The sequence below is a fragment of the Protomyctophum bolini genome, assembly GCF_963924005.1.
Source record: "Protomyctophum bolini genome assembly, chromosome: 7".
NCBI classification, from domain to species: Eukaryota; Metazoa; Chordata; class Actinopteri; order Myctophiformes; family Myctophidae; genus Protomyctophum; species Protomyctophum bolini.
The window spans coordinates 43702744-43718649 of NC_137868.1; the positions used below are offsets into that span (position 1 = coordinate 43702744).

Below are 15906 nucleotides of genomic sequence, written 5' to 3' on the forward strand. Positions count from 1 at the left end.
CGTTAAGGACCCCCTCAGTTTGACATGCATATTAGTCTACAGACCCCATGTAATGACACCCCCAATTTATATTGTAAAATAAATGTTAATTTATGGAACCAAATGGACCCGTTAGGGTTAGGGGGTCACCCTGGAACTGCCTCAAGGACCCCTGGGGGTCCCCGGTGTAAACGCTGGTGTAAACGCAGCCGTCCATGTATTTATCCTCAATGCCATGTTGTTCAGCATCATCAGCACCGTCCCTCCCGGAGGACCTGTCCCCGGATGGATGCAGCACAGGCACAGCACAGCTGTCACACCAGAATTGGTCACCCCATCGGGGCCCATCGAATATTGTGGCCACAGTGTTGTTGGCTAGCCGTGCCTGTGTGAAAGAAAGATTTAACTGGCTGCGATGTTCGAGAGCTTGTTTACTGTAGCTACACAGTTTGATTTGATATTCTGATGCAAATCGGATTTGACACGGCATTAACTATTAACATCGCACACTCATAAATATACCGTATTCCCATGAATGACCACCAGATGTCGCTGCTGAGCCATCAACGTAATCTCGATAGGTCACCAATTTCGGTGTAATCCCTGCATCTCACGGTCCTGAAGGATGCTATACAAGCTAGACTCTAGCTGCTAGAGGAAGCAGCAATTCATTAAGTGGTCTTTGTGTTATTTCTATGTTTAATTTAATTTAATGAAAAATAGTGGAGCGGTTATAGCTGTTCTTTAGTTGCTGTCTGTATAGTCCACCATGTTTCCGTCGTGTTGTTATTCCAAACCCGCAGGAGGAGCAGCAGGAGGAGGAGAGAAGAACAGCACCACGGCCCGGGTGTTCTTGGGTGTGTTCGTTGTGTACATGGTGCACACCGCGTGGGTGGTGCACGGCTTCCTGAACAACAAGCCCTGCGACAGGACCAGAGGAGAGACCTGTGTCACCTCCTACCTGGCGCAGAGACCCAGGCTGCAGGTTGGTTTGAATTGATGATATCCGTCCGTCCGTCCGTCCGTCCGTCCGCATTAAATGCATTAATCTCCAGCTCCAGATTTAGCTGCCACCGTAGGTCATTTCCATCTGTAGTAGGCCTAACAGGTGAACAGAATCAATATAATCTGACACTGTATCCTCTCTCCTGTCTCAACCAGTTAAGTGTTTTCACGTGCTTGGACCCAGATGAGAGCCAGCTAAACCTCATCGTGAAACTGGACCCGTTTGACATTCACTCTTCATTTGAACGGTAACTTGATTATCATTGTTTTCCCCCTTCAAATCAACAAAGTAGCTGCATCATCATCATTATCCAAAGATAAGCAAAAACAATTATGTTTATTTGTGTGTGTCTGTGTGCGTGCATGCTTGCGTGCCTGGCTGTGCGTGTGCCTGCGTGGCTGTGCGTGTGTGTGTGTGTGTGTGTGTGTGTGTGTGTGTGTGTGAGAGACTGTGTGCAGTGATGCAAACAGCCTGCATCCTTAGACTCACTAAAAAGGACACAATCATGTCACCCTCCGGGGGTCCTGGGATTCAGTACTGTAGCCTACTCTATGACGTCATTGAAGTAAGACTCATAAAATGTCCCTGGAACCCATCTAAACCCCTGGGTCCCGGGTCACATTACATTGAAAACCTATTTACACTGTGTGTGTGCTATTTTCTCTCTCTCTCTCTCTCTGCAGGCAGGTGAATGTCACTCTGCCAGAAGAGACCCGGGCTAATGGCAGCCTGCATGCTATAGTGTACGTGCATAATGCCGGCGCGTCTCCTCTGGAGGACAGGGGCCAGGTCCACTACACTGCCCTGCTCACCACCTACGTCCCCCCCAGACACAGAGACAAACACAAGGTGAGTCTCCTCTGGAGGACAGGGGACAGGTCCACTACACTGCCCTGCTCACCACCTACGTCCCCCCCAGACACAGAGACAAACACAAGGTGACAACATACTATAGTATAGAGCTGGGTGGGCAACTTTGTTGATGGAGAGGGCCACTGTATAGTTCCACAGTCACTCCAGAGGGCCACATACTCGTATAGGCCAAAATGGCCGATCTACAAGCTCATAACGCGTCGTAGTATGACGTGTTTTGAGCTTGTAGATCTGCTATTTTTGCTATAGGCCTATTGCATTTTAATTGAAATCCTGAATATGTTTTATTTTTTGCTATTTTTGGAATCCTGAAAAGTTACATTTTTATCGTTACACTTATGTTAACTATTATGAACTTAAATGCATTGGAAATAAAAAAAGACTAACATTTTAATACTAGTCATTAAGCTACTAATATAGACTGAAGTAATTAAAGTGGGTCATGTTTGCATGTTTAGAATTGTAACAGCTGAATTCAATAATATATCAGTATTCCAATATTCCACCAGCTCAGTGACCTTGTGGTTAGAGTGTCCGCCCTGAAACTGGGAGGTCGGGGTTCAATCCCCCACCGGGTCATACCAAAGACTGTAAAAATGGGACCCAGTGCCTCCCTGCTTGACACTCAGCATCAAGGGTTGGATTAGGGGGTATAAATCCCTGCGACATACTAGCGTCATGTCCAGGGGGTGTACATCAAGCTGCCTCACGCTACAGAAACAGGAGTTAGGCTCCTGCCCCTATGGGCCTCATGGCTCGAAAAGGCTACTTACTATTCCAATATTAACCGGTGGACCACATTAAGTAAATGTGAGGGCTGCCAGTTGCCCATGTATGTTATAGACTATATTTCGCATTTTTTCGCGAATATTTCGCATTTTTAGATCGCTTATTCGCATCGCGTCGCTAATTCGCCAGTGTGTAATGACCTTAAGTCTAATAATCTGGCCTTCCAGTAGCCTGGAAAACCAGACAAATCTGCCAAAATAATCCCTGGGGAGATTATCAACACAGTGATATTAGTCTGGCCCCAGAGCCATAGAGTAAGACAGAGTAACACTACAACTCTGTTTTCTTCATGGGGCCAGGCTCTTTTACATAGACTTCTATTGGTTTAAAAAGGGAAAACCGGAAGTGTATACGGAATGCATTGGCGCACATGAACCACGTGACCAGGCTGTTTTCTATCCCATGCCAATGTCGTAACTCTGTTTTACTCTATATGGCCCTGGTCTGGCCATGCCAGGCTAGCCGTCCTGTCCAGTCTTTAGCTATCGATAGCCTCACAAATCCACCACACAGGTTTTGGTGTATCAAAGCTGTAGCATATTATACAGTCTGGCGGATTTTGTCCAGCATGTCTAGTTGTGGTGACGGGATCTTGCCCTTTCTTTCCCATTTGGAAACCAATTCTAGAAAGCTAGGCATGGCCGTGCCGTAAAAAAATTGTACTGCGTTTTAGCACAGTTGCACTATACTCTATTGACCTCTAATCCTGTACAAGTAATTTTATTTTCCTTTCTTTTTCTTTGTTTGTCCGGTTCAGAAACCCACGCCTAAATCGGACCTACCCGTTTCCCATTGGAGGTCCCGACTGTCCATCACTATGATGTCAGAGGACTTCAGCTTCAACAGGGCGGGACTTCCCAGCGATGTGCGGCGCTACATGAGGGTGTAGGTGTCCACTCTGTCTCCACCCACCACCACAGATCATGAGGGTGTATGGGTGTCCACTCTGTCTCCACCCATCACCACAGACATGAGGGTGTATGGGTGTCCACTCTGTCTCCACCCACCACCACAGATCATGAGGGTGTATGGGTGTCCACTCTGTCTCCACCCACCACCACAGATCATGAGGGTGTATGGGTGTCCACTCTGTCTCCACCCACCACCACAGATCATGAGGGTGTATGGGTGTCCACTCTGTCTCCACCCACCACCACAGATCATGAGGGTGTATGGGTGTCCACTCTGTCTCCACCCACCACCACAGACATGAGGGTGTATGGGTGTCCACTCTGTCTCCACCCACCACCACAGACATGAGGGTGTATGGGTGTCCACTCTGTCTCCACCCACCACCACAGACATGAGGGTACTGTATGGGTGTCCACTCTGTCTCCACCCACCACCACAGATCATGAGGGTGTATGGGTGTCCACTCTGTCTCCACCCACCACCACAGACATGAGGGTGTATGGGTGTCCACTCTGTCTCCACCCACCACCACAGACATGAGGGTACTGTATGGGTGTCCACTCTGTCTCCACCCACCAGCACAGACATGAGGGTGTATGGGTGTCCACTCTGTCTCCATCCACCACCACAGACATGAGGGTGTATGGGTGTCCACTCTGTCTCCATCCACCACCACAGACATGAGGGTGTATGGGTGTCCACTCTGTCTCCATCCACCACCACAGACATGAGGGTGTATGGGTGTCCACTCTGTCTCCATCCACCACCACAGACATGAGGGTGTATGGGTGTCCACTCTGTCTCCATCCACCACCACAGACATGAGGGTGTATGGGTGTCCACTCTGTCTCCATCCACCACCACAGACATGAGGGTGTATGGGTGTCCACTCTGTCTCCACCCACCACCACAGACATGAGGGTGTATGGGTGTCCACTCTGTCTCCATCCACCACCACAGACATGAGGGTGTATAGGTGTCCACTCTGTCTCCATCCACCACCACAGACATGAGGGTGTATGGGTGTCCACTCTGTCTCCATCCACCACCACAGACATGAGGGTGTATAGGTGTCCACTCTGTCTCCACCCACCAGCACAGACATGAGGGTGTGTACTTAAAGTACCAAAAGTTAAAGTACTCATTATGCAGAATGTCTCATTTCAAGTTTTCAAATGTATACACATCTTTTGAAAATATAGCTTATGGGGCTGAAGTGGTTAATGGTATTTTTTGTAATAACTAGACTACTTGGGAACGATGCAAGTTGTTCCCAATACATTGATATTTTAGCCATGGGTCCCATGGCTATTCATTTGTGGGCGTAACAAAATCATCTCTAGTCTCCAACCTATTTTGGAAGAGTATGACGTCGCTCCTGTCTGTCTACATAACATTGCTTGTTAGTCCTATAATAGTCGTTTTCATTGTATCGAGTATCAAGTAAACATTGGCCATTCTTTGCAGTTGTGGCAGTTCTGTTTCATTGATAGATTATTTTTGCAGTATGTAAAATGGGTACATACTGCGAAATACAAACGAAAGCACAAGTCAATACAAAAACTGCTACTTTGTGGACGAAACCATGACAATCACTAAGACATGTTTACATCAGGGTCCTCCGTTTTCAATTCATCAGAATATTTAAAGACGTACAAATATACACTTGATCATAAAATAAGGTAAAAATCACACCCGTGTGAAGTGAGGGCCGCGCATATCATCATGACGTAACATGTCGATGTCGACACACATGACGTGAATTCTCCATTCATTGTCAATGGGAAGTTAATGAATGTAATGTTTGTGTAGGAATATTACTAATATAATAGCTGAATATAGGGAAAAACATGTGCATTATTGGGAAAAATCACGCCCGTGTGAAGTGAGGGGCGCTCTTATCATCATAACATCATCTCATTCCGGCCAATCACACTTTGCGTCCTCACTTTTTATCCCCAATTTGCTTTGCTCAGCCAATCAAATAATTGCTTATGGGGTCCTCAGCCAATCCGATCATCTCTCTTGGGTACTCATAAACAGACAAAGCTGGGCATCACATTTATTTTGAAAATAGCATAGCTGGTTAAGTGGTTAATGTATGTTTTGTAATAATACAACAAATTTACAAACTAACTAGTTAGACTAAAGTTTTCAAATAATTGTAGTGGCAGTGGAGTAAAGGCCACTCAGTTAAGTCAAAAATAACTAAAAAAGTTACAGTATTTTCATAAATGTACCTACTTACATTAGGTACTTTACACCACTGTTTGTATCCCAGAGTGTCATTGTGTCAAGATATTTTCTGTTTGTATCTGTAAAAAAGATCACACCCGTGTGACGTGAAGTGATCGCTCTTCTCATCGTACACCATCCTGACATAAAACTTACACTAAAAGCTGGACATAGGAGGGGCTATAGCGTCTCTAAAATAAAAGCAGACGTGCTATGAACAAAAGAATACCTCAAAGGTTCTACCTGAGAATGACTCTTTGACTGTCTCTGTGCAGATCTCAGGAAGGCAGCAGGTTCACCTACCTCCCCCTGTTACTGATAGACGAGCTGAGCTTCAGGGTGCATGACCTCATGGTAAGACCATATCTAGTACACCTATACCTATACAATAATTATACATACAGTACATAACCTTAGAGTATATATTAGCTCTAAGGTACATACACGCATGCATATACAGTATCTATTCTGTATGGCAGGGGTTCTCAACCCGTGGGTCGCAACCCCAAATTATTAAAAAAGTATGTTTTGGTTTTCTTTGCAACTGAATGGTTGGAAAAGGAAATGAAGAGTTTATACTCCAGGCACATGCCACATATAGGCTTTGGCCTGACAGCGTGTTGCGTGTTCGAGTCCCGTTCATGACCACCTTTGCTGCACGTCTCTCTCTCCCTCTTTCCTGTCCATCTTCACTTGATACTATCAATAAAGGCAGAAAAGCCAAAAAATTATCTTAAAAAAAAATATATATACAAATTACAAATTGTATCATTCCAATGCACAATTAAATAGTGAATCACAATTATCTGTGTGTGAGAATGTATCGTCCACTAGCATTCGTAATCGTGACAGCCCTACATACATCTCTTCTGTGTTTAACCCATTTTTGGGCGGGAACCCCTTTTGGTGTTAGCATCATGTTATGCTTTAGCTATTGAAAAATAGCAGATCTACAAGCTCATAGGGTGGCGCGCTACAAGCTTGTAGGTCTGCTATTTTTTTTGAAAAATCGAAGAACCAATTCAATTCAATTCAATTTTCAATTCAATTCAAAGGGCTTTATTGGCATGAGAAAACATACGTTTACATTGCCAAAGAACCACCGACATAGAAACATAGCTTTTTCAGAAAACTGTCAGGATGTGTAGAAGACATTTTTTTTTAAGAATCTGATCTCAGGTCAGAATGTGTTGAATGGTTCTCCGTCTTTCTATAGGAGATCAGCAGCGGTTCCGTCCAGCTGCCTCTGACCGTGTCGTACGAGGCCATCTCTCTGAGACGGTTCAGGATCTGGGTCCATCTGCACGACGTGGTCTATTCCCTGAGACAGTTCGGTGAGTCGCTCTTTCTTTCAGCCCATTCTGACCTGAGATCAGATTCTAAAAATGTCTTCTACATCATGACAGTTTTCCATTCTGACCCGAGATCAGATTCTAAAAATGTCTTCTATGTCAGTCGCTCTTCGATAAAAAAAAAAAAAAGCAGACCTACAAGCTCGTAGCGCGCCACTCGGTGGCGCGCTATGAGCTTGTAGATCTGCTATTTTTCAATAGCTAAAGGATAATATAATACTAGACGCCAAAAGGGGTTCCCGACCAAAATGGGTTAACTGCTGTCGAACGATCCGTGTGTCCCAGATTTGTGATCTATTATAGTGACTGACGCGTGTTCTACATTTTCATGCCGGGCACGGACGGTATAGCGATTCCTGACGGGGTACTAATAAGATCCGAGCTAATTGTGTTTCCGTCTATTTCTGAATCCTGCTGGGAAGGTTTAGGAAGGGACTGTGAGCTGGGACTAGCCTCGTTCCTAGCTAAAAGCATTGACGTTAAATGCACACAGCAGTAGCTAAACACCAGCGATAGAGTTTCACATTGGTATCACTCATGAGATATTACTAGCTATAGTTTTGGTCACCGGCATAATAGGTTCCATTGGGCCACGCGGGCCAGTTTAGAGCTGGCCCAGTCTAACTTTGAAGAGAGGGGGGGGCGAATAAACTAGAAAAACAACAAAAGATAGCCTATACTTTGGTTTAGTAGCAAACTACAGCATGCAAAGCCGCCTTTGTTTTAAAAGGTCCCCCATTAGCACGCCCCCCTCAGTCAATCAATAGAGGGTGTGCGTGTGACATCATCGTACCTGGAAGTTATGCGGGAACGCCCACTGAGTGGCAAAAAACTACTTTCTGGCCTCGACGGCCCCATTCATCCAAAACAGAAAAGTCCTGTCTGATTGCATTAAACAATGTTAAACTCACCAACGTTATTGCAGCTGTACGAAAAGCTTGAATTGTCCTCTTTCTATCTGCAAAGCTTTTGTTTCATAAAAATCCACCGTAGAAACGTTATGAGCTGCTTTCTGTCAAGGAATACGCTGCATTTGATTATTTTTGTGTCAGAGTTTGGAAGTGCTTGTTTTCAATAACACAACATTTTGCTGCCTCCTGCATTATGTGACATTTAGAAACAGGTGGTACGGCAGGACGGTTGAGTGACTTCCAACGAGCGCTTCCAAACTCCAACACTCCATGCTGCTCAATGTTTTGCCACTCAGTCTAGATGTCCTGATGGGAAAATCATGCATGTGCAATTGTGCATACTCTCTATTGATCCACGCTACGCGCCTGGTCTTGGTGTGGACTCAAGTGCCATCCACTTGAGATAGAATGATTCTATAACAACGTATGCATGCGGTTGTGCGGACTCTCCTCTGTGTCCGTCCAGGCTTCAGCGAGGAGAACATAGACGAGATCAAAGGAACGCTGATGGACTCCAACCTCTATGTGCTCCTCCTGACCGCTGGGGTCACAGCCCTGCACGTAAGAACACCAACACACACACACTAATGACCGCTGGGGTCACAGCCCTGCACGTAAGAACACCAACACACACACTAATGACCGCTGGGGTCACAGCCCTGCACGTAAGAACACCAACACACACACTAATGACCGCTGGGGTCACAGCCCTGCACATAAGAACACCAACACACACACTAATGACCGCTGGGGTCACAGCCCTGCATGGAAGAACACCAACACACACACACACACACACACACACACACACACACACACACTAATGCACTGGTTTCCAAACTTTTCCATGTCAAGGACCCAGAAATTGACACTAATTAGCCCACGGACCCCCATTTGAAAATATAGTCCAAGGACCCCTGGGAACCACTGTTTCAGGGCCCGGCCATCAAGCTGAGACTGTGTGAGCCACTCTGCTATACATTCACCCCCCCCTTTTGACGGGAACTACCCATAGATCCGAAGTCCCGTTAGTCCGAACATGCACTGCTCCCGTGCTTGCGGTTAGGTTTAGGTTAGGGTTAGAGATAGGGATAGTAATTTCGGAACAATGAACCTTCTGACTAACGGCACCCCTTTTGACCTCCTCCCACTGGGAAACCCCATCCAGGTCACGGCACTATTGTATACGTAACACCCGGGAATTGTAACCAGGTATCCCACGTGGAGACTGGAAAGCCAGCATCTTAATCACGAATCCAAAGGGATATATATCCACATGACCCGGGGGGAGGATATTGTACTTTTTTAGGCTCAGGGGAGATATTGCACTTTTTAGGCGATTGTAAAACATAGATTGGTTACATAACCAGCAACAGCCAATTAGCTTAGTTAGGCAGGTTACTCCGGAAAAAGGAAAATAATAAAGTGTGACAATAACTATAGTTTGTTTACCCTTTGGGCAACCACACTAATAACAAGAATACTAGAATAAAAAATTGCAGGCTCTATGCTATGCTTGCTTACATTTAATGTGATGTTTTGTTTTTTTTCCTCCTTGTTTTGTTTTTCCAGCTTATCTGTGAGTTCCTGGCTCTTAAAAATGACATCAGCTTCTGGAGGAAGAAGAAAAGCATGCTGGGAATGTCCAGGAAGTCAGGTGAAAATCAGGAATAAAATGTCATATTACTGTCATAATGACTTTCTGGTCTCTACATGTTGAATGAATAGAGGGTAAATGCGCATGCATGAAGTGAGTGGCAAAATGAGTTTAATGTCATTTAACGTAGTTTAACACAGTCATATAGGACGTTTCTGTTTGGATGTATCCGGGGCTGTCCAGCAGTGGCGTGCACAGACATTTAGAGGGGGGGCAGGTGCTCAAGTGAAAAAAGGGCACCTTGTGCAGTGTGTGGAACCGACCGGTTGCCTTAATGGTGTGAGATTTATAGATTTTGGGGCCTAAATAATATATTAGAAGCTTTTTACACTGTACAAAAGGGGGGGGGGGGGCACATTGCTCTCCAGAGGGCAAGGGCAGGTGGTGCTCTAGCGCCCCCTAGTGTCTATCTGTGCACGCCACTGCTGTCAAGCCCAGAAAGTAGTTTTTTTGACACTCACAGTAGGCTTTGCATAACTTCCGGGTATGATGATTTTTATTACAATATCACTGTTTTATTTATGTTATTACAGTGTCACTTGCCAAAAATAAGCTAATAACTCATTGCAACGTCAGTATTGTTAGCCTGTAGGTGTGTTATATGAAGTGTTCCGTCTGTCTCTCGGCAGTGTTGATTTCGTCGACTAAAAACTAAGACGAAAAATGTCCGTCGACTGCCTTTTTCCACTGAGGAAAACTAAATGGAGACTAAATAAAAACTAAGCTACGACGACTAAAACGAAGACTAAATATACTGACAATTTCGTCGACAAATAAAAACTAGAGTAAAATGTTGCTATTTTCAGCAAGTGTAAAATCAGCCATTACGACGGCATCAAGGCCCGCGAAGAAAGAAAAAAAAATTAGCTGACTAAATCAACTGTAGATTTAGTCGACTAAAATCGAATCGAATCGAACACTAAAACATTCCAGGTGACTAAAAGGTGACTAAAAATGAAAAGAAATGAAAACTCATTCAAAAGACTATGACTGAAACTAAAAATGTTTCTTTGTCTCAGTGCTGTGGCGTTGTCTCAGCACCTTGCTGGTGTTCCTGCACCTGCTCGACAGCGACACCAGTCTGCTGGTTCTGCTTCCAGTGGGCCTGGGAGCATCTGTAGAGGTATTTAACCCATTCTGACCTGAGATCAGATTCATACGAGGTTTCCACTGGACACACACTGGTCTGATTATAACCCATTCTGACCTGAGATCAGATTCTAAAAATGTCAGTCGTTCTTGGATTTTTCAAAAATAGCAGACCTACAAGCTTGTAGCGCGCCACTCGGTGGCGCGCTATGAGCTTGTAGATCTGCTATTTTTGAATAGCTAAAGCACGACATGATGCTGACACCAAAACGGGTTCCCGTTCAGAATGGGATAATATACACCATGACTTGAATACACACAGGACGGGACCACAATGGAAACAAGCCCTAGCTCTGGGGCTTTTTTGTGTTATCCTTTTTTTTTAGCATCGTATTAAAAAAATCGTACCACTGTACTATTCGCAAACTGTTTACTCAGGGCCGGACGGACGAGGTCCCTCTCTGCCCCAGAAACGGTGCCTCGTAGGCGGGCAGGGGAAGCTCGTAAAAAAGGCCCTGGGGAAAAACTTGTTTACAGCCACGGAGAATAGTATATTCAATCAAAAACCTCCACAACTATTAAACGAACAAACAAATTGACTAACTAAATATCAATCTATTAATCAAAGCATTTGAGGAAAATGAGTGCCTGACTGACTGACTGACTGGATTATGTTTGTCTCTTCAGGTGTGGAAGATGTTTAAAGTGTTCAACATCCACCTGCGGTGGCAAAGCGGCGGTTCAGTCATCCAAGTAAGTTCCAGAGTCCAGTTCTACATATAGTGGTTAGACGGGACAGTGTGGTTGGTTACTGTTTTTGTGTTAAGGACAATGCGTGGCACTCTAGTGCCTTTTATCATGAAAAATTCCCTGGCAAAAGTTGTGTTAAATTTTGAATGTATTGAATACAGAGCAGGTCTATACCAGCTCATGTCCTGCTGTGTGTGTGTGTGTGTGTGTGTGTGTGTGTGTGTGTGTGCAGGTTAATAAGCTGGACGAGGCTGAAAGGAGGACAGTAGAGTATGACACACAGGTATAGCATTCTATTCTAAACATCCATAGATATAGTGTCGCTTGTGAACTCATGTGCAAGCAGATAAGAGCAGACACACGTCTTCACACTCCTGTGTCCTCTGTGTCTCATGCTGCTCCAGGCGTGGAGATACCTGTCCTACCTGGTGTACCCTCTGTGTATCAGTGGAGCCATCTTCTCCCTGGTCTATCTGCGCTACAAGAGGTGAGCTTCATCTACGCATGTTTACAACCTCTTAAACCCTCAGAGTTTATAGTGAAGCAGAACCTGAGTCACAAGTTATATTTTGGCCCACCTATTTTTTTGGGGGGGTGAATATTCACCCCCCCAGAATTAACAGGAATGCTGGAGTTCAGATGGTTAAGATGACCATGACTCCTCTTGCATAGAAGGAAGCATGAGGTCAGTCCGCTGCTGATGTGGTTAAAACACCATCGGGGGCCCATGACGTAAATCACCGTCAAGTTCAAGTGCATGGTCATGTGCCCCGAGACGGAGATTTGATAATCTCCGTCAAATTAGTGCTATGATCGCGTCGCTCTGCAGCCTAGAGTGCCGCTTGTTGACGATGGGGCACGTTTTATTAATGGATTAAATAGGCCCCTCAAGGTGTTAATTAATTAATATCACACGTGTTGGACCACAGCTAAACGTATAACACTATGTCGTGTTGACTTTGACAGCCACTCCTCCTGGTTAATCAACAGCCTGGTGACCGGTGAGTCCTGTTGCATCTCTCCCCTCCATTATCATCACTGTTTGTTGACGCAGACATTATCTATACACATATAAGTGACCAGATTTGACTAATGAGAGTCTGCCATTGCACAACCTCCAGCTTTTCACCAGTATCCAAAAAGGAGTTAATAGCACAGGCTTCACATACTAGACTAGAGCATGTCTGGAATAAGTGCCAGAGCTGAAATCGTAAATAGTACACCTATAGCTACATTTATAAATGTTTAAGCATTTATTTCATGTTAGAGACCACAGAAGCCCGTTTTCTCAACTCACTGTTTCTCTGCAAGACATTACTCTATAAGCCATATCTCCGAAACGGGTGGGTCAAACCGAACAACCAATATGTCAATTTGAAGCTATGATTCCCTGCTTTCAATTCATTCAAAAACGAAAATTCCAAAAAATCCAATGGCAGTCTCTCAGTCTGACAAATTTGGCCACTTTTTAAAACCATGATCCAGGGAGCTCATCCGACCTCCTTCCTCTCTCTCTCTCCCTGCCAGGAGTCTACGCCTTCGGCTTCCTGTCCATGACTCCACAGCTTTACGTCAACCACAAGGTGAGCAGAGAGGAACCCTCGTTTATCCCATTCTGACCTGAGATCAGATTCTAAAAATGTCTTCTACATCCTGACAGTTTTCCATTCTGACCTGAGATCAGATTCTAAAAATGCCTTCTATCAGTCAGTCGCTCTTCGATTTTTCAAAAATAGCAGACCTACAAGCTCGTAGCGCGCCACTCGGTGGCGCGCTACGAGCTTGTAGATCTGCTATTTTTCAATAGCTAAAGCATGACATAATGCTAACACCAAAAGGGGTTCCCGCCATGGGTTAAAGACAAAACGGAAGACAATGAAGTCAGGAAGATATACACAATAAACATGAGTAAAAAAAAGAAAACTACAGCAACAATGAAGGTTGTTGTACAAAATGAGCCACATGTTCAAAATGACCAAACCATGGACTAATAATTGTTGAGTGATTACAGCTGCACCTATAGCAGGGTGTCTGTCTGTGTTGGTCAAAGGTATGACGGCTATCCAATGTCGAATAGCATATTATGGCACCGCCATGCGTTGTGAGCTTGCAGATTGGCAACATTTGCTATCCGTCATACGATGAAGTATTTACGGCTAGGCTGTGCACAGCATGTGGCATGTTGAGTTCCTTTCTTCTTACACCTCTCTCTCTCTCTCTCATCCTACCCTATTCTCTCTCTCTCTCTCTCTCTCTCTCTCTCTCATCCTACCCTATTCTCTCTCTCTCTCTCTCTCTCTCTCTCTCTCATCCTACCCTGTTGTCTCTCTCTCTCCAGTTGAAGTGTGTGGATCATCTACAGGGGGCCGTTCTGATGTACAGAGTGAGTTCTGCTTTCTTCTCACATCGTCTCATCGTCCAATCACGTGATCTCACCCATCCACTCCCTGGGTCTCAAGGAGGGGAAATCAAATCTGCATGCAAAGAAACCAATACATTTATGACATTGATTTAACTAGCTCCCCTCCCCTCCTCTCCCCTCCCCTAGGGGATGAGCACCTTGGTGTCAGACGTGTGCTCCTGTGTGTCCTGGCTCTCCTCTGTCTCCTTGTCCTCCTCCCACCAGCTCTCCTGCTTCAGAGACGAGCTCCTGTTCCTCGTCTTCCTCTACCAGCGCAGGCAAGAAGCACGCACACGCACACGCACACACACACACACACACACACACACACACACACACACACACACACACAGGATATTTCAACGTATTTATTAAGATTAATCGCTCTCTCCAGACAATGTACTTCTTCAACGTCGATACGATGGGAATGAATGAACGGATTTCACGGTGTGTGTGTGTGTTTCTAACAGGTGCTAATACTGGCTGAATATGTGTGTGTTCTCGTAACAGGTGCTACGCCTGCAGGGTCAGAAGGGAACCAGCAGGGGGAGTCCACACTCACAGCAAGAAACAAAAGACTCAGTGAGGAGGAGTGGACGCCACCTGCTGGATGGACCGTGAACAACCAGAGGAATCAACCGTATATGGATTATGAAACCAACCTGGAAAGACTGTGAGGATTTACAGGGAGACAAAATATGAGCAGTGGATCTTCGGCACCCAATTCACAAACTGCGGCTACTAGGTGGCGCTGGTCCCTCAGTGTTCACCGCTAAACGGCTCAATACCTAACAGTGTGAAATGCTGTAGGCCTATAAGTGTGAGTGACGTGTGTGTGTGTGTGTGAACTCCAGCTGCTGTTATGAGATAAACCTGTACAAGCACTAAAGCAGTGTTTCTGAACCTGTGGTCACTTTTTTGGGGGGGGGGTAAAGGGTCCATTTGGTTTAATTTTACGCTCTCAAGAGTTAAATATCCATCTAATAAAGGGTCCATTTGGTTACCAACTCTTCCGTCATTTAGCATATGGGGACCCACCTGGAACCCCCTCAAGGACCACCGATTTAACTGAATTAAGATATCCAATATCTGGGACACAACTTTAGTTTTAAGTGTGTTAAGTTAATTGGATTTTAATTAAACAACTGATTCTGGAGGGGAATCTGGTGACGATTTCATTTTGAAAAAATAAAATAAAATAAATAAATAGTGAAATAGCAGATCCTACAAGCTCACGATGCATTGCAACATGGCAATTATTTTCCTAAAATTGCTTATTTTTGTATCGATTTAAACGGATTTAAAAGAAGTGAGTTGTAGCAGACCAGCTTTTTCTGGAGGTTTCTTCCAGATAGCCTATACATGTATATACAGTATATGGTGCATACAGTATAACAAAAAACTGAACACTGTTCCTTAAGTTCCCATGGAGCTCCAACTCTGGCTTCACCGCTCCCAGCCGGGCGACACCACACATCTGAATGCTTTGTGATGTCCTGTAAGCAGAAATCACAACATGCATTTTGGCCCTTTAAACCCATTCAGTGCTTTATAAACCGTACAGTAGTATTTCTTTTTTTAAATAACGTTTTTTTGACCGACTGCGTGAAGATGTGAAATTGGAACGATATGGTTCCACCTTATTGGTTAATTACAACAGGACCCCGCAATGGGGGGGGAAAAGCCAATAGGCTTTGGAGCAACTTATTTTAGTCACAGGTAAACATAGACGACATGTCGACGTATCGGTCAAGGTGACGAAGATGTGACCGATACGTCGAAACGTCGTCAATTTCTTTACTTAATAAAATAAGGGCTTAAACTGTCTTGAGTTGCTCCAGTGCCTTCCTTCCTTCCTCCTGATACCTGCCCTGCCTCTGAGATGCACCAGATTAGCCTCCCATAGGCCGGAGGCGCGGTTGGAACTCCCTTCTGCTTATTAACCCATTCTG

The 15906-nt window shown here is 44.9% G+C and overlaps 1 protein-coding gene across 1 annotated transcript; it reads left to right on the forward strand.

The window, feature by feature from the left end:
- Positions 1 to 510: 510 nt before the first annotated feature.
- Positions 511 to 14540, forward strand: LOC308318731 (lipid scramblase CLPTM1L-like; the record flags this gene model as incomplete). Its single annotated transcript, XM_080768359.1, has 18 exons — positions 511 to 547; positions 783 to 964; positions 1141 to 1232; positions 1669 to 1834; positions 3405 to 3532; positions 6070 to 6148; positions 7011 to 7128; positions 8524 to 8618; positions 9630 to 9714; positions 10734 to 10837; positions 11491 to 11556; positions 11786 to 11836; positions 11958 to 12040; positions 12520 to 12554; positions 13081 to 13136; positions 13892 to 13936; positions 14102 to 14232; positions 14465 to 14540. The coding sequence occupies 18 exons, from the start codon at positions 511 to 513 to the stop codon at positions 14538 to 14540; spliced, it is 1629 nt and encodes a 542-aa protein (XP_080624485.1).
- Positions 14541 to 15906: the final 1366 nt, after the last annotated feature.